The sequence below is a fragment of the Pelodiscus sinensis genome, chromosome Z, assembly GCF_052426305.1.
Source record: "Pelodiscus sinensis isolate ZL-2025 chromosome Z, ASM5242630v1, whole genome shotgun sequence".
Taxonomy (NCBI): domain Eukaryota; kingdom Metazoa; phylum Chordata; order Testudines; family Trionychidae; genus Pelodiscus; species Pelodiscus sinensis.
Genome location: NC_143085.1, coordinates 3,314,708 through 3,333,933, shown reverse-complemented (window position 1 = coordinate 3,333,933; position 19,226 = coordinate 3,314,708). Strand labels below are relative to the sequence as shown.

The window sequence follows — 19,226 nt, the reverse complement described above, 5'->3', positions numbered from 1 at the left end:
TAGACTGGTCAGTTTTTCCGGAAAATCAGACACTTTTCTGGAAAAACTTGCCAGCTGTCTACACTGGCCGCTTGAATTTCCGCAAAAACACTGACGATCTCATGTAAGATTGTCAGTGTTCTTGCAGAAATACTATGCTGCTCCCATTCGGGCGAAAATGGCGATTGGGGCTTTTTTGCGGAAAAGCGCGTCTAGATTGGCCACGGATGCTTTTCTGCAAAAAGTGCTTTTGTGGAAAAGCATCCGTGCCGATCTAGATGTTCTGTTACGAAAATGCTTTTAACGGAAAACTTTTCCGTTAAAAGCATTTCCGGAAAATCATGCCAGTGTAGGCGTAGCCCCTTAGTGTTATTCAGAACATTTCTTGATGATCAAGTTCACATGGGGAAAGTAGGTGAAAAGTTAGAGAGACTGGATGAGCAAGGCTGGGATCATGTAAATCACATGGCATGCTGTATGGTGACACGTTACCTGATCTTGCTCTGTGTACAGCTGCTGTGTCATGCCAGGAAATGCAATGCAGACTAAAGGAAACCCTTCACACAGATTATTTCACTTCATTCTCAGAGCCCTACCTAACCTAGAAGTCCAAGGGAGAGGAAGATGCTTTAGCACTTCACAGGAGTGGGTCCAAAATGCACAGATGTGGGCACAGATTGACCAAGGCTTTTAGGTGCCTAAAGATGCAAATGGGCACCTGGAGCCAGATTTTAAAAAAGTGTTAGGCATGTAAGTGCTTTTGAAAATCCCACTAGACAACTAACTGCATCTTCAGGTGCCTAAATACCTTTGAAAATCTACAGCCTTCAAAAATACCTTAGGTGAATCAGGTACCTAACTCCCATGGACTTTCAATAGGAATTAGTCACCTAATCTTCTTAAGAGCTTTAGTCAATCTCACTGGATGCCTATCTTCATCTTAACGTCTTAAATATCTGAGTAAATCTGGCCTCTGGAGTACAGGAAGCTAACTCTTTTATCCAGGCCTCCGCTTCCAAAGACATCCAGTCATGTACTATTTATACCTCTTGCGGTATATTACACACAAAAACTGTGAAAAGAACATTGTGAAGGCAGCCAAGTCAAACACTGAAAAGTTAGGACATGCCAGACTCTTAAATTGATCCTCTTGTGCATATGCTTTATTATGAGCCTGTACTTATGTTGTGTGGTTCGATTTATTTTAGATCCGAGGGAGACCGGGACACTCCAGAGAGACTTAACCACTTCCTCATCTATTGCAAGCCTTTAAGCAGTTAATACAGTGGTTTAAGTTTTACAAGCCTTAAAAACAATTACTACGCAATTTAAACCACAAATACTATAAATTTTGAAAACAATTAGTACAGCACAAAACAATACAAAAGCAATTAATAGAAGATTTATTATAATACAATAATTATGCTAGGTCACTTACACGTTACCCGTATGCTGCCTATAGTAGCAGGCAGGAGGTTGGTGCACCCTTTGACTCCTACGCTTCAGTACACCGTGCCCTGCGGTAGCCAGTGTGAAGAGGCTTTTACTTCTAGTTACAACAAGAAGGACCCTTGTGTCAATCCTACTCACTACCTCCCATCGATTCTTCTTACAAAGCCCATATTATAGCAAAGCGAGACTTGGTCCTTCTAATAAAACCTACCAATTAATTACATATTGTGTAACGAACCTATTGTGCCCTTATTTGGGATATATCCTGCTACTTGGGATGTTGCCAAACAAAATGCTTAGTTAACAGTTCTATGGCTGTCTATGCTTTTTGCTTATCAGAAATAAAATGTACCAGTTTACTCCCAGTTTCTTTTCGCATGATCACACTGAATTATGCTGGATACACATGACTGTGCAAAAATGTTCCTGCCACTCCAAGTCCCAGCTTGGCCTGCATGCTACGTACACCAGACTTGAGACAGGCCTGGGTTTAGCTTTGTTAGAGGTTGATACTTTGAGTAAAGGAGACATAGTGGGGTTTAGTCAAGACAGGGCCTTCTACAACTTATCACTTACTATTATTTTTCCAGGACTTTTGCTTTTATTCACTGTACAGAATGGATGGAGCTCACTAAGGCTATTTTCTACACAGCAGCATTATTTTGGAATAAATGACAGTATTCCGAAAGAACATAGTCCATGAATACACACAATCAATTATTTCAACAATGTCAAAAGAGTGTTGAGCTGGAGGACTTCTTACTCCAACTGCTCTAACCCTCATTGTATGAAAAGTAAAAGAAGTCGGGAGAAGAGTGCTCTATTTTGACAGCACCAAGTCAAAAAAAATCAAAATAAAAAAGTCGAAATAAGCCATTTCAACTTAAGCTACACAATTAGCGTTGCTTGAGTTGAGCAGCTTATTTTGAATTTAGCTCTGCTATGTAGACATGGCCTTAATGAGCAGCGATTCAGTATTTTTTTTTAATTTTCAGTGTTCATTGTGCAGCCTTAAGCCTTATTTACTGCACACTGTGCAAACCTTGCTCTACAGACCAAGTTACTAATTTCCACAAGGGGTTTTCTGTGGCACTAATCAGATAATATCTGAATACTTTATGTAAGTTAATTAATTTTCATAAAACCCCTCTGAATGGGGGGCTGTGATATTAACCCCTTTTACAAATGGAGATCTCAGCACTGAAGATTAATATCAGAATTATCTACTAACTCCGAGTGCCCAACTTGAGACACCTAAAACCTGATTTTTCAGAGCACCGTCAAATCCTTATTTTACAAACTAAGGGTATGTCTACACTACCCTCCTAATTCGAACTAGCGGGGTAATGTATGCATACCACACTTGCAAATGAAGCCCGGGATTTGAATTTCCCCGGCTTCATTTGCATGAAGCCGGCCAGCACCATTTTTAAATGCTGGCAGTTCAAACCCCATGCGGCGTGGCTACACGCAGCACGGAGTAGCTAGTTCGGATTAGGCTTCCTAATCCGAACTAGCTGTACTCCTCGTGGAATCAGGAGTACAGCTAGTTCGGATTAGGAAGCCTAATCCGAACTAGCTACTCTATGCTGCGTGTAGCCGCACGGCACGGGGTTCGAACTGCCAGCATTTAAAAATGGCTTCATGCAAATGAAGCCGGGGAAATTCAAATCCCGGACTTCATTTGCAAGTGCGGTATGCCTACATTACCCTCCTAGTTCGAACTAGGAGGGTAGTGTAGACATACCCTCAGTGGGGATTGAACTGTTGATAAAACAGAAAGGTTCCTGTGACTGAATGCCTCGAAATCACAGTGGGCATGCTGCATCAGTTACAGTCTGGAGCATTGCATTTGTTTCCTCTTGTCCTTCAAACCACAGCAGTGACTTCTAGTGCTTCCGAAGTATCAGTATGTGAAAGGTTGTGGAATTGTTTTTCTTAGACATCACTTCTATTATGTGATCCCTCTCCACCCCTTCCCCCTCATTGATAAAAATGGTTCTTATAGCCCCTCCAGTCCCGAGTCCCTTTTGTAAGATTGGTGTTCGTAAAATCACGGGTCTTCTGTACTTAGGGCCATATAAAACTTTATATATTCAAGCACAGCTCTCGTTGGCTTTGGCAGCATTTATGAGTGTACAGTGCTTCCGGCATGCAGGAAAGGAGGAACACCCAATTAGTGATCACCTCTGCAAAGTTTGATTGCTTAATAGCATACAGGGGCAGGGATAGAATCCATATTTCCTGGGCAGCATGCAGCTACCTTCACCTTGTGATTCTCTGGGCCATTTTGGAGATCACTCCGACCAATAAGGGACTCCATCACCATCTGTCCTGTAACCTTGGGGCTCATTGGCGCCACACCAAGCTGCAGTTCAGATTGCTGATGTCATGAGCCACTCCACAGATACGGTCTCACCCAGACGCTCACCAGCCTAGTTGCTTCTGGCACAGTGACACCTGCATTCCCTCCAGTCCTGGGTCTCCTTAATCCACCTTCTCCGAGTTCTTAATTACCAGACACGTGGACTTTCCCCTCTGGTTCACCCTTCCCCTTGAAAATGTGAGACAAGCCTGCCAATTATCAAGTCACTGTGACCCGGAGCCAGCCACACAGTTTGCCTGCCAACAACCAGCTGGGATGAAAATAAACAAAAAGGACATTTGATCAAAAGCCACCAATTCCAAGGTGCAATAGGAAGAGAAGCAAGCCTAGGAGTGTGTTGCAGAAAACCCACACCATGACACCACCCCTGGCTTTACATAGCCATCCTAGAACAAACCCATTTTCTCACACAAATTACCCATTGTCTTCGAACAAGTTCCCAATGGACCCCCCCGGCCCTAGAGGGGATCCAGCATTTCAGGGTCAGGGTCCCATGTAGCAGCTGTGCCTTGGTTTGTGGATAAAAAACCTCAGACACTAGCCTGCTCTTAAACATTTTTTTCTCCTCTCTCTCTCTCCGTTTTTCTCTTAGTCCACACTTAGTTTACTTGGAAACTTCTTTGCTTTGGGAGCCAGGGTCTCTCTGAGTCCACTCCTCAACTTGAATGGTCGATCCCCTTCCCTTTTCCTGAGCTGGGCGCCACCTGGAGCTGATCACATGCAAGCATTGGCTTCAAGGGTACCCCTCACACTGCTGTGAGGTGTGGTTGACCCCATGGGCACAGCTTCCTCTCTGTACAAACAGAGCCCTCCCAGACCCCGCACTTTGGGGGCCTAGGGGATTACCAGGCGGGCCTGGCACTGGTGGCAGGCGTTGGGCCTCCCTCTCTTCCCTGCACTCACCTGCAGCATCAGGAGCCATGGGAAAGGGACCCCCCGCTTGACCCCAGCCAGTTCCACTCCTCTGGATGACTCATCTGCAGTCTGGGGAGCGCAGCAGGTGGTGATAGGGATGCTCCACTTCCTGCTGCCCTTGTGAGCGTGGGAGAGGGACCTCAAACTCCCCCCACCACCACCACCCCGCAGTAACCCTCTGGGTCATGTCATTTGGGGGAGGAGGGGAAGAAGAGGGCAGGGTAGGGGCAGGGTTTGGGGGAAGGGTTGGAGTGGGGGCAGAGGGGGTGAGCTGGGGTGGGACTTGTGGTGGAGTGGGAAGGTTGTCCCAGGCCCTGCACCCTTCCAGGGATACAAATGTATATGATTGCACAGATTCATAGCCAGGGTCTGTTTATGTAGCCCGTAATGACGGTGATGTTCAGAGCATGACAGGCTCTCATTAGTGACCTTAGCTGATACACTGTTATGGTACCATAGTACCGTATGCAACAGGCTGGTTCAACTGCTCGTTTTTTGGGGGAAAAAAATAATAAAAACCTGAGCGCTCCCGCAGCACCATAGGGTGTATCTATACCACACCCTAAACTCAAAATGAGATGCGCAATTTGCGCAACACGAATTGCGTATCTCGTGTCGAATCTATTTCAAAACAGCTTATTTTGAAATTTGGTGCGTCTCCTCAGCGCCACATTTCGAAATCATGCGCTATTGTGAGCCATCCCTTAACCCTTGTGCAACAAGGTTTACCAGGATGGCAAAATAGCATGCCCGTTATTTTGAAAAATATTTCGAAATAATGAGCGGCTTGTGTAGACGCAGGGTAGCTATTTCGATATCCTGAAACAGCCGTGTGGAGTAGTCGCACTCGTAGAGACTAACAAAACATGTAGATGGTATCATGAGCTTTGGTGATGAATGGATTAAAGAATTCAAACCTTCTGTTGAAAAAATAGACCTGCCTTTTGCATATGCTCAAGCTAACCTCTTCTGAGTCTTCTTCTGTTAAAGAGGCTTCAGTTTTCTTATGCCAGTTTCCCTTTTTCTGCCCTATTTAGACCCCAAAACACAGAACTCCAGGGAAAATACTCTGCATTCGAAAAGATCAGCCTGGAATGCATTTCACCTTGGAATACTTAAAAAGTGACAATGGCACAAAGGCTGCATAATAACTGTAGCCCTTCCAGCCAGGCCGAGTTAATAGCAGCAAGGGCTGGGTTCAGTATCTAGGGGACTCCTCCCAACAAGGTAATACAACACTGGCTCGAGCCCCCACCCAGTGACCTGGGAAATCTTACATACACCTTTGGGTGCCTCAAAGTGGCAATTCTTCCCCTCTCGCAAGCACAGAGCCTCAGTATAGCAGCAAACCTTTAATAACATGAGGTAACTGACATCAGCATTAAATTCGGATTCATAGACCAAACATGAGCAAAGACCCAACCCCCAGCCACGAATCCCCAAGACCCAAAAGTCCAACACCCCAAAAGTCTCTGCCCCAGGTCAGTGCTGCCCCAGGGTTCAAAAGTTCACCTGGCTGGGTTTCACCATCCCAACCTGGAGGGGCGGGGATCGATACACCTTACGTGGTCCGCCGATGGCTCCACCTCTCCGTGGGGTTTTGCCACCGCCGTCAACATGAGTCACTCCGCCGCACTCCACCTGTCGTCCAGTGAGCTGCCTCGGCTGTCCCACGAACTGTCCGGCTCCGCCAGCCATCTCGGTCCACGCCCCTGGCCGCCAGCCAGTTGCTTCTGCAGCTGCTCCACTGGCTGTTTGCTGCCACTCCTACCGGCCACAGGTCGCCCCCGCCAGCTGCTCTGCTGTCTGCCTGCACCCACCGGTCATCCCCCCAAACTGCTCTGCTGTCCACCTGCACTTGCTGGTTGTCCTTGCAAGCTGCTCTGCTAGTAGCTTAGCAGCATAGCACCAGGCTCCCAGACAGGGGGCAACCCTGCATGCCCCCCCAATGCCAGCCCTGTGCTTGAGAATGCCCCAAAATGCCCCTGTAACACCTGCTCTAGGAGATACCAGCCCCAGACTGAGAAACACTGACATAGTGTAGAGAACAGTATGAACAGGTCATTGCCTGTATGAAACTGTAGTTAGTACTGACGTCACATTGAAGCTTTTTATGTAGCCGACTGTAAACATAGGCCAATATTTAGATGAGTCGGTGAACCCCCCTGGCAGATCTCTGCATCTCCCCGGGGATGTGGAGAACCACTGTAGGAGAAGCTCAACTGATTAGTTTAGCTTTTCACAGGGGCATGTGTAGATGTGAGGGGAGCCGGGTCTAAAGGACAGCTAGGGTACGTCTACACTGTGGTGCTATTTCAGATACCTCTGGTATCCCGAAATAGGCATTCCACATCTTTGAAACAAGCCTGTTATTTCTAAATGTAACAGGCTCGCTATTCCAACATCCCTGTAAACCTCTTCCATGAGGTTTAAGTGTTGCTTTGGAAAACATTTTGGCGTTCAGGCAGCGCCAAATTATGAAATTAGCTATTTCAAAATTAACCTGAACTAAGCGACGCAATTTGCGTAGCTCAAATTGCATAGCTTATTTCAAGCTAAGGGTGCAGTGTAGATGCACCCCTAGTTGGTGATAACATTTGTAACTGTTGTTCTCTCTTGCGGTTGTTGGAAATTGATTTGGAACGCTTGTTTGTCGCTGCCGTTTCTCTGTACACACTAACTCAAGCTTAGATTCTTTGGTATTTCTGTTCTTGAAGGTGTCCCTGTGTCCAAAAGCTTGAGCAATGGGCATGTCATGTATTAATATTGACCTATGTACATAACTTACAGTGTACAGTATATGGAGGAGTTCTTTAATTGATGAACAGTTAACCAGCCTGGTAAATGCTCTGAGTAAAATGTAACCATTTAACAATGTTTGTTTGCCTCAGCTTGACTGGTCTTAACACAGCTGCTTTCTTGCGAAATCCAGACGAAGCCAACAGGGAGGACTGCAGTCACCTAGTCTGACCACCTTTCTGTCACGGAGTGTAGAACTCCCCCAAAATAATTCCTAAAGCAGAATCTCTTAGAATACCGGGTGGTCTTGATTTTAAAACTGCCGCAGGGATGTAGAATTGACCGTGGCCCTTGTGCGAAGTGTTCCAATGGTTAATTACACTCACTGTTAAAAATTAATGCTTTATTTCCAGTCTCAATTTGCCTACTGCAGCGTCTAGACGTTCTGTAAACAGGGGAATGGTCTCGCTGTTGTGGGGAACTTTCCCGCCTCCAACAATGCCCCAGTGAGACTGGCCAAACGAAATGATCTGAGTCCCCACTCCCACTCCCTTTACCCAGAGGCCTCCCGGACCTCAAGAGCTCTCCTGTGTGGCAGAGTCCTCGTCGCCCTAACCAGGCTGGACCCAGGATTCCTGGGGGGCTCAATGCCCAACCTTCTTGTGGTCACCTTGGGCGGGGGCTGGGTGTCCCCGCTCCCGGGTGCTGGGTCTACAGTGGCGGCTCCCCTGACTCACTGATCATTGCCTGCGGCTCGAAGTAAAAACAATCTGCTCACCAGCAATCCATTTACAAAAAGAAAACGGGAAAGGAGACAGGAAGCACGTCTGTGGCGGGGGGTGTTTCTGGAATGCGAGGGCAGGTCACTGTCTGCTCCTCCCAGAACCTGAGAGTGCCACAGGGATGCTGCCGGCCGGACATTCGGTTGCCACTTGCTCTCAGTGGCAAGACCCTTCTCCTCAGTGTCAGCCCCCCCCGTCGGGGTTACAATCTCCCCCCAAGTCCAGCCAGCAAGGCCTCTGCTCCCTAGCTCAGCTTGGGGCCCTGCTCTCCTTAATGTGACCCCACTCTGCCCGACCCACCCAGCTCCCGTGGCCACACTCTGCCCGACTCACCCAGCTCCCGTGGCCCCACTCTGTCCGACCCATCCAGCTCCCGTGGCCCCACTCTGCCCGACCCACCCAGCTCCCGTGGCCCCACTCTGCCCGACGACCCACCCAGCTCCCGTGGCCCCACTCTGCCCAGCCCACCCAGCTCCCGTGGCCCCACTCTGTCCAATCCACCCAGCTCCCGTGACCCCACTCTGCCCGACCCACCCATCTCCCGTGGCCCCACTCTGCCCGACCCACCCAGCTCCCGTGGCCCCACTCTGCCCGACCCACCCAGCTCCCGTGGCCCCACTCTGCCCGACCCATCCAGCTCCCGTGGCCCCACTCTGCCCGACCCATCCAGCTCCCGTGGCCCCACTCTGCCCGACCCACCCAGCTCCCGTGGCCCCACTCTGCCCGACCCATCCAGCTCCTGTGGCCCCACTCTGCCCGACTCACCCAGCTCCCGTGACCCCACTCTGCCCGACCCACCCAGCTCCCGTGGCCCCACTCTGCCCGACCCACCCAGCTCCCGTGGCCCCACTCTGCCCGACCCACCCAGCTCCCGTGGCCTCACTCTTCCCGACCCACCCAGCTCCCATGGCCCCACTCTGCCCGACCCACCCAGCTCCCGTGGCCCCACTCTGCCCGACCCACCCAGCTCCCGGGGCCTCACTCTTCCCGACCCACCCAGCTCCCGTGGCCCCACTCTGCCCGACCCACCTAGCTCTTATGGAGGATGGGACCCTTCCCCCCAGCCTCCTGACTCCCTCATCAGCCTGCCCGCTCTGTCAATCAGGCTGACCTGGAGAGCTGGCCTCTCTCCATTGCCCCTGGAGACTGACAATCTCAGGGTCCTGATTTCCCATCGATTCTTGTCCCTTTCGGTGCTGGGAGCTGGGCAACCAAAAACCCCTCCCTGAGCGGTAGGAAAGGGCCAGCAGCCCCCTTGCCTCTGGATCAGGTTGGACATTGTTCTGCTGGACTGAAGAGCCCTTTATTAAATATTTATTTCCCAGGCAGTTACCTACAGACTGTACCCAAGTCACCCTTTGGCCTTTTCTTTGTTCAGCTCAATCGGTGGAGCTCCCTGAGTCTTGCTGTCAGGTGTGTTTTCTTGCGTCATTCCCATGGCTCATCCCACGGCTCATCCCTTCAAGGTATCAACATCCTCCAGAATCGTGGGCCTCAGATCTGGACACAGGAGTCCAGCAGCAGTGCCAAGTACAGAGATAAAATAACCTCTCCATTCAAATGTGAGATTTCCCTGTTCGTGCATCCCACAATAGCATTAGTACAATAGCATTATCCACCACAACACCCCAATCTTTTTCAGAGTCGCCGTGTCCCAGGAGAGGGCTGTACGTAAGACCGACGGTCGTTGTTTCTCGATGTTTCCTTTGCCGTAGAGCTGTACTAGAAGATTTACCTGTTTTTCTTCATTTTAATCATTGCTCCAGGGTGGGGCTGGCTTGGGGAGAGAGAACTTTTTCATTGGCATGACTATCTTAATTTACATCACTGCTCAGTGTGCAGGCTGTCCTGGGGAGAGAGGACTACCACAGCCCTCTCTTACTGCAGCAAGTTGGGGCCAGCTGAGACACACCTGTCCATGGCTGCTGCCTCCCAGCTGGGGGTACAGAGAGACACACAGAGAAATGCTCTGAAATGTGTCATAGATAGCTGTCACTTACTCCACTCCACCCCCCCCCCCCCCACCCCAATGGGTTTATAGCTGTCCTGGTCCCCATCTCTGGACTCTTTCTGCCTCCCTGTGGTCATTCTACAAAATAACTATCCCTGCTTTCCATCCCATATCCCCGGCTGCCCCCATGTGGTCATTAAATAGCAGAGAACTGTTTTATGAGAACCAATCTCAGTTCAGGTACATCCCATTGTCCTGGCACAACCAAACCCTAACCTTGCTTTTTTATATTATGGTACGAGGAAACTGCCTACCGAATATGGTGGTCCTAGCTTTTACCGTTTGGGAGGAGTTCTTGAACAGACAGATGGATAGACACACCTTCTTAACTATATGGTAGATTAAAACACATGATTTGCTTGTGTTCAGTTTACTAAGCAACCCAGATTGCTCTGTGTCAGGGACTCGTCCTTATTTACCACTCCCCAGTTTTTGTGTCACCTGTAAACTGTGTCAGTGATTATTTTATATTTTCTTCCAGGTCATTGATAAATATGTTAAATAGCACAGAGCCAAGAGCCAATCCCTAAAAGACCCACTAGGTGACAATTCTCCACTCCTGGTTACATTTTGAGACCTGTCAGTTTTCAATCTACTGAACCTGCCATTTTAATATGCGCTTTCTGTAGTAGAAATCCTGAAGTCACACTTGTCTGCGGGGTGTGTAACATAAACAGGTGTGTTTGTGTTTTACCACACAACTATTCTGCTTGTGGGTGCCAAATCATTTGTCAACTACATCGTCAGAGCCATAGGTAGAAGAAATAAGGAGGGAAATTAGTTAGAAACGTTGATTTTTCTTTACTCCTTTTAATACACCTTTTAAAAATTATTTTTGCTATGTTGGAGTAAGGTGACTGGACATTTTGGTGCCTCCCTCCATATCCCAAGGCTCCTTCTTCTCCCGTAAGCCTGCATCTCTCTTTAGCAGCTCTTTATGGACCACCCATCACTTTCAAATCTTGCTTTCTGTCTCTACTCCCGCAGCCCTTCAGCATTTCAGCCCTTCAGCCTTCTGAAACAGGCACCCTGAATTTCATGTGGTTTAGTTCTGTGGCAGTGTTTTCAGTGTGACTTTAAAACCTAAGGCCATGTCCATGTTACATCCATATGGTGCCTAGTGAGATCGTTCAGCAGAGGTACGACTGCAACACAAATACATAAATAGCCTCAGAGCTCTGCCGGCACTTTTTGAAAAGTTATGATTTTGTCCCCGTACCTGTGTCCTATTGTATCAATGTACATGTTGCTTACATTGTCTGCTACAGGCTGGATCTCCCTGTTCTGGCATCCTCAGGACCTGACCAGTCCCGGATGAGGGATTTTTCCCTTGCAGGACAGTCCCGGTTTAGAGAGGTTCAATCAATAGCAAAAATGTTGCAAACCATGGTAAATAAATAGTGTGAGTCTGTAAAAAGACAATTCAACAATGACACTAATGACAAACCAATTTCAGATTTATCTTTTTATATATTACATATATCAGACATTGAAATATAGAATAGCTGTCCCGCCATTTTCTATTCCACAAAACAAAACCTTCCTTTTCATTCATGCCCAGCATGATAATAACAGACGTCAGGATTTTACATTTAAATTCACTGCTTGTTTTTTTCAACGCTGTAGTTTTAAAAATAATTGTACAAATTAAGCTGTTTGGCAAGAAATTTCTCTCTTGATTGCACATGCTCCTTTGTGACCAGCAGGCAGCAGTACTGCAGCGTTTACATAAGCAACCTCAGAAAGAAGAGCTGGATGGGACAGCTTCCAGGCTATTAATAGAAGCAGATGGAACGCACAGATGTTTCCAACCGCTACAGGAATAGGTGCACTATGTCCTGCACTCAGCTTGCTGAAACGATTAGCAAAGCACAGTGGGCCTCTTGGTAGTACAGATTATGGTGCTACCCTGAAATCTTTCCTAGTTTGGAACATTCTACTTACTGTTGGAACCCCATGCACCCAACACAAACAAGCAGCTACATCGGCCCTCAGATCATGCATCACTCTGGGGTCTGGCCAGTGATTCCTGCTTTCCAGGAACTTTTAACTATGCTTTTCCATTTCATTCACTGTAAGAGGAAGTGGGGCTGTTTGGGAAGATCCCTGACCATGTCAGCTACCAGTTGGGGAAAAAGTACCACAGGGGTAGGCACTTTACAACAAATCTGGTAGATACAGCTTCAAGAAACGCTACAGCCCAAAGACCAAGTTTCTTACTGCACAAATAAAATGTGACACCCCAGAGAGGTACTGAGAGGTAGTCTCAAGCACTGTGACTAATAAGCAGTGGTGCGTTTAAGACCTGGATTCCAGTGCTGGGGGACAGACACATAAGGTGCATCATGTTTAGCCATACTGAAGTCTATGCTGCGCTCGGTGATTAGAGCTTGACTGTTCCTCAGGGCTCCTGTTAGTCCAAGCGGAAGCTCACAACCCTTTTACCATGTGAGCGGTTAACAGAGCAACGTCTGGAGAGCAGCAAGAAGCATGGCACCAAGGATGCCTCAGGCATGGCTCTCAGGATACAGTTTACACACCTCTGTCACTGGCAGCTGCTTAGCATGTCCCTGGAGCATTTTATTTATGGCTCGGGAGGGACTGACGAGGTGGAAGGATTCAGGAAGACCCACGAAGCCAGCAGGACACAGAGGAGAAGAGGGAAAGGCAGTTTCACTGCAGCCTCTAAAGCAAAGATTGGTAAGAACTATCCTGGAAGCAAGCATTTACCCTCATCAAGCCCTTCAGAAACAGTGGGAGACACCAGCAATGTGGACTGGACTGAAATCAAATGAAGCCTTAATGGATTTACACTAGGGATACCTTTGGGCCCTTTATGGCAGGGGGTAACCGATAGCATGTCAGTGATTATGGCAGGCGAACATTTAAGTGCTGGCAACCATGGAAAGGACGCCTGTCTCTGAGCCAGATTCTCCGACTGACAAGTTCACTTTTCCCAGCTTACCTAAAGCAGCCAGGGACTGCCCTTGGAAAGTTAGGAATCTGTGGGCATAAAGACAGAAGCAGCCGTTCTGCTGTTGCTGGCTTCTCTGCCTTCTTTACAGAACCTCCACTCCCTGCAGGGGGAGAAAGGAGGGCCGGGAGCACAGGGGAATGGAATGGCTGGAAAAAGGCTTTCGCTACCTCTGATTCTCCAGGGGCGGAGTAAGGTAGAGCGGCCCACGACAGCTTGAACTTAGCTGGATGCACGTCACTGAGAACCGGGACGGCCTGAGTGGCAACACGACCACCCCCTCTCTGCTCTGAGCTTGGCAGAGCTGACACGCAGGGCTAAGCCCTGTGAGAGGTATCCAGAGTGTCCCTGGATATCCCCAGGTGCCTCTCACACAACCCATGCAAGAGGAGTTTCTGTAAAAGTTTTTAAATGTCCATAAGCGAGCCATGAAAAGAACCAAGCCAGAATAATTCCAAAAGCAGTGCCCAGATGTTAAGCGTATAACAAGTCACTGATTAAGTACCAGGAAGAGCTTTCCTTCCCAATCTGTTAAATTATTAACAGCCTGCTATTGCTCAACAGGTAGGTCTTTGTGAGATCACTTTATACCCTCATTAACATGAGCACTGAGATGAGTTACTAAGGAATCACTTGACTTCCAAAATCAAAACTTAATTAATCATATTAAAGCCTGTCTTGTTTCAGAATCAGGTGTACAGGCAAAGACTCGAGCGGATTAGAGTGAGGTAGACATTGTTTGGGCGAAGAAGGGCTGAAGAAGAAATATAGTTAAGTATTTAACTGGTGTCTGGACAGTGCTCAGAGATAAACAGAATATCCAACCAGTCTGAATTAGGTTCCCAAATACATGCCATTTAGCTCTGAAAAATATCAACTGATCGTTAAATGGTCGCTGAGATTTAGCAGTCATTTGTCTCATGTGAGTGACACAACAGTGAGTATACACACGCAGCAGAGGCACTGGGCATGACTGTGTACTTATAGAAACACGCATGGTTTGATGGGTCTTTGCATTTATCAAACAATGTTTAATTCTGGGGAAACCAATTTTCAAACCATGATTTTTAAATGAAGGCCCTTTTAAAGTGTTAGACTTTTGGGGCCAACTAGGGTGTCTAAACCCAGGCACCTTAAGAACAGCCAAAGATCTGTCTAGCCCAGTGTCCTATCTGCCCACAGGGGCCAATGCCAGATGCCCCAGAGGGAGGGGACACAACAAGTAATCCTCACATAATCCCTCTCCTGTCATCCATTTCCAGACAAACAGAGGCTAAGAACACCATTCCTGCCCATCCTGGCTAATAGCTATTGATGGACCTAATGTCCATCAATCTGTCTAGCACTTTTTTGAACCCTGTTAAAGTCCTAGCCTTCACCACATCCTCTGGCAAGGAGTTCCACAGGTTGGCAGTGCGTTGAATGAAGAAAAACTTCCTTTTACTTGTTTTAAACCTGCTGCCTATTAACCTTAATCCATATTAGGCCACTTGAATAAGATGCATGATGTTCAAAATAATAACATATGGTGCTGTTCTAGGCTTCAGCTGGATAAACTCATGCTCTCAAGTGGCAGGAATATTCTCCATAAAATGTGGCTGGAAAACATGTTAAAGTTGGGGTACATCTACACTTGCTCCCTAGTTCGAACTAGGGATGCAAATGTAGGGGACCGAAAGTGCTAATGAAATGGGAATTTAAATATCCCGCGCTTCATTAGCATGATCTCGCTGGCGCATTACTCCGCTCAACAGCTGTTTCGAAAGTGAAAGTGCGCACCGGGGAGCGTTAGTTCGAACCAAACCCCTTGGTTCGAACTAACGTTACTCCTCATTTTTTGAGGAGTAAGATTTGAGCAGTAACATTTGAGGATGCCTACATTTGCATCCCATGTTCAAACTAGGGAGCAAGTGTAGATATACCCTTAGAAATCAACTTTCCATCAGAAAGATTAACTTCTCTGCACTTGAGAGGGTGAGAATACAAAAATCAATAACTGAATTTCGTCACTGCCACAAGCAATGCCAATGCCCTTCTCTAGATGGATGAGATTGTCTGAACCACAGATAGATGGGGGAAGATAGATGAGAGGAAAACAGATGACTGTGCAGGACAAGACCATGAGAAGTTATATTTGCACCTGCCAGATGCATATTACTCCCCAAATAAAAGTCCTCTAAAGATTTATTTGGTATGTGTGTCAAATTAAAAATAAATCAAAAGTGATGAGTTTCATGGAGAGAGGTGGGGAAACATCTTTGAAAATGAACACATTATTTGATCATACTTTATTTTACTGTTCCATGTATGAAGGGCTTGTAAAAGATCATTGAATTATTTGTTAATCAAACATGATAGATTATTACACAGGTCAAAAGGTCAATAAGTAGCTTTTAACTAAAGCCCTGTGTAAATTGCAATTCTTTTTTAGAAAATCCACAACTGTTTAAATGGCAAAGGACTGAATTTCATGGAGTTTGCATAGAATGAATTTTACAGCTACTGTTAGTGAATTTCGAATATGGAATGAATTTTACCACTATATTAGGTAATTTCAAGGTTGGAAACTAAGTCTATCCTTGAAACTGACAAAGGGTTTGTCTACACAGCATCCTAAACTCGAAATAAGATATGCAAATTGTGTATCTTATTTCAAATGTCGTTTGAAATAGCTTATTTTGAAATATGGTGTGTTTACACTGTGCCAAATTTCAAAATAATGCGCTATTTCTAGACATCCCTTAACCCTTGTGGAAAAAGGATTACCAAGATGCCGAAATAGTGTGCCCATTATTTCGAAAAATATTTTGAAATGACGGGCGGCTTGTGTAGACATGGGGTAGCTATTTCAGAATACTTCCAGTATCCCGAAATAGCTGTGCAGTGTAGATATACCCTTATATTACATGTAAAATTCACCCTGCCCTTATTAAAGCTGATTATGTATAAAATGTATTCTATTCCTGAAATTGACTCAATGTAGTTGTAAAATTCATTCTGTCCCTGAAATTGTCTAACATTCATTGTTTTGGGGCATTTTTTTACAGTGCAATTGTGATTTAATGAGAGCCAACTTTTAACCATCAAGAACACCTTCTGCTGATGTGCTTACGACAATCTATAATGCATTCTACTCATGTCTGCAACATAGTTATAATAGCTGTTAACAGTGTATTAACCCTTTATAAGCCATTTATAACTGGAATTATGAAATATAGTATGATCCTTTATTTAAAAAAAAAACTTTCAAAATAGTTTGTCAAAGCAACCCGTCACTGTGGATGCTTCCAAGAGATGGCACAGGAGCACTGTGAAATGAATAAGTGCTACTGTTCTAATCAGAAATGCAGAGCAAACTGTTTTTAACAAATGAAATGAACAAGAGAATCAACTGAACTTGCTGCTTTGGTATGAAAACGTTCGACTAGCTACCGAAAGTCGTGTGTTCTCCTTAACCCCCACCTCTTCTGACTCCACCCTAAAAAGAAAAGCAAAATAGGTCAGGATGTTTTCCTGTCACCTGCCATCTCTACTTATTCCCAGACTATAACTTGGTGGATTTTATTTCCTCGGGGCCTTTCCAAAACTTCTCACATGTCTGAGCTTTGAAATTGCGCTTGTTGAACTCCTTGGAGATTTCCAGGAAGGTCTTCCCCTTTGTCTCAGGAAGGAAAAAGCCGACGTAGAGAGCAGTGCAGACGCAAACGGTGAAGAATGGAAGGTAGCAGAAATGAGCAAGACCTTCCTGCAGGGGGAAAAAAAGGAGAAGTGTTGGAAATGTACCACAGTCTGAGGCAAGGCCCCTCTACAAATAGTTTCCGATGTATAATAGCTTAATTTATTAAATATTTCTGTACTAAGGATCTTATATACATGAAGAAGCAGCTCTCCTCTAAAAGGGCTAGCAATAAGGGTTATATCTCTGGGAATACGATCACGCTTCATTTGTGTTACAAGTAAGGGCCTGCGTGGAGAGAAATGTCTCCTTGCAGAGGCAGATACCCCCCTGGATAGACACTGGTCCACAGAGGTCTACTTCCAAGAGCGCTGCAGACAACGGAGAGGAATGTGGTTCCATCCCACTGGGAGCTCTGTGGATCCCGATTATCTATCTGCAGATCTCCACATGCCCAGGTAGACATTTCTATCTGCTCAAGGCTCTACTCACAAAGGTTGGTCCTGAGGGGAAACGGCTGTTACTGACAGGGAAAGTTTGGGAGATATGGTTGGGAGTGGGGAGATTTCATATCTTCTCCTGACCCGCAGTATATCTCATGCTGATGTACGACGTAAACACAGCCTCTCTTTTCAAGATTCACTGTACAAAATAATACTGGGGCACTGGAATGGCCCACGGTTTCTCCCCCACTGGCTAATAACATTTCCTCTCCCAGCCTTTCCAAGCTGGGGACAGATTGGGCTCTCGGGGATACAAAACTATTCCAACCTCATCCTTTTCCAGCAGAAATCATGTTCGGGAAAGCAGTCAGATTCATGGCTGAGGCAGCCCTGCTACTCCAATTGCAAGTGGGAGGGATCGCTCAGTGGCTTGAGCGTTAGTCTGCTAAATATAGGGTTGTGAGTTTGGTCCTTGAGGGGACCATTTAGGGATCTGGGGCAAAATCTGTCTGGGATGGTCCTGATATAAAGATAGGGGACTGGACTTGACCTTTGTCCCTTCCAGTTCTAGGAGATTGTCATCTCCACTCATTTAATTTAGTTTTTAAACTTCTAGCCAAAGTCTCTGCTTTGAGAAAGCCTGGGACTTGCAGACACTACAGATCCCGTCTCTTCCAGTAAGTCTTGCTGGAGGCTGTAGTGCAGGAACACTTGTTTGTGAACTAAAATAGTGTATCCGCTTCCACACTTACCACAATGAACGGAAAGGCCATTCCAACGGCAAATAGATTGGACCATAGCAGAGAGCCACAGATCATGTAAGCAGCCGGTCGAGACATTTGATCAAAAATCTCTGTCGGCAAAATGCCTGTCACACCAGCTAGAAAAGAATGTGCAAACAAAGGTGTTTTTTATTTTATTTTTATTTAATGAAGCCGGGGATATTTAAATCCCCACTTCACTGACTATGTCGGGTAGCCTATTTTATATGCCTCTGCCGGCAGAGGCATGTAGTCTAGACATACTCAAAGTTACTACCTAGAGAAGAAACTTCTTTTTATGCTTCAAGTTTCCTGTCACACTGTCTGTTTTCAGGGATGCAAACAGAAATGGCTCCCGAGAACAACAGATGGTCGCTACGTGCTCTGAGGACTGCTGCTAACACTGCAGGTGGCAAGGGTGTGAAACGTAATGCCCCTTTCATTCCAATGCGATGCGAGTGCTGAGAACATGCTTCAGCCCTGCCGTTGCACAACGGTGGAGTAAAAAACTTCAGATCACTGACCTGGTCCAATTCCAAAGCTCAGGATATAGGCGAAAATGCAGGCCATGCTGAGGTAAGGCATCCAGCTAATCCGGCCCTGTTCCCATGGAGAACAAGGGAATACAGGTTAAGGCATTTGTAATCACCTGCCCCTATTTAATATCCCATCCGTATCCGCGGCAGGACCAGAATCCACTTGACTTAGATAATTCGATAGCTTTTGTTACCTGCTGGGATAAAGCAACCATGAAGACGATGGCCCATACAGCCATGAGGCTGTATCCCCCCAGAATCAGCAACCGCCGGCCAGCACGCTCTATGATTAAATTCTGAAACAAAGCAAGGCAGGGCACGTCATAGCAATTCATGCCTTTCGCCCACTTTCCTCCCCCGCTCCCACCTGTAGTTAGCTTGCCAGGCAACCTACTTCTCCCCATTTAATAAATAATAATAACCAATGATAATTAATTACAATAGTAAGGGGTGTGTTGATGGGATCGAGCCAGGCTGGGCAACAAGGAGATATCAAGGATTGGTCACAACTTCAGCCTACAGCCTTTTGCTGCAAATAGGTCGGTACAGAGCAAGTCAGTATTGGAGCAAAA

At 46.5% G+C, this 19,226-nt stretch overlaps 1 protein-coding gene across 3 annotated transcripts in view; it reads right to left on the bottom strand.

Annotated features, from left to right (window-relative positions):
• Positions 1 to 11,714: 11,714 nt before the first annotated feature.
• LOC102444551 (solute carrier family 2, facilitated glucose transporter member 11) overlaps positions 11,715 to 19,226 on the bottom strand; it is a 24,364-nt gene continuing 16,852 nt past the window's right edge. For 2 of the 3 annotated variants that reach the window (XM_014577110.4, XM_089775201.1), the window contains exons 9-12: positions 18,849 to 18,950; positions 18,643 to 18,718; positions 18,110 to 18,237; positions 11,715 to 16,983 (exon numbers count right to left, since the gene is read on the bottom strand). In XM_014577110.4, coding sequence (XP_014432596.1) covers positions 16,783 to 16,983; positions 18,110 to 18,237; positions 18,643 to 18,718; positions 18,849 to 18,950 — 507 coding nt within the window. In that variant the 3' untranslated portion in view covers positions 11,715 to 16,782. The remainder of the gene's footprint in view (positions 16,984 to 18,109; positions 18,238 to 18,642; positions 18,719 to 18,848; positions 18,951 to 19,226) is intronic. The other variant, XM_075897939.2, reaches the window with a different exon arrangement.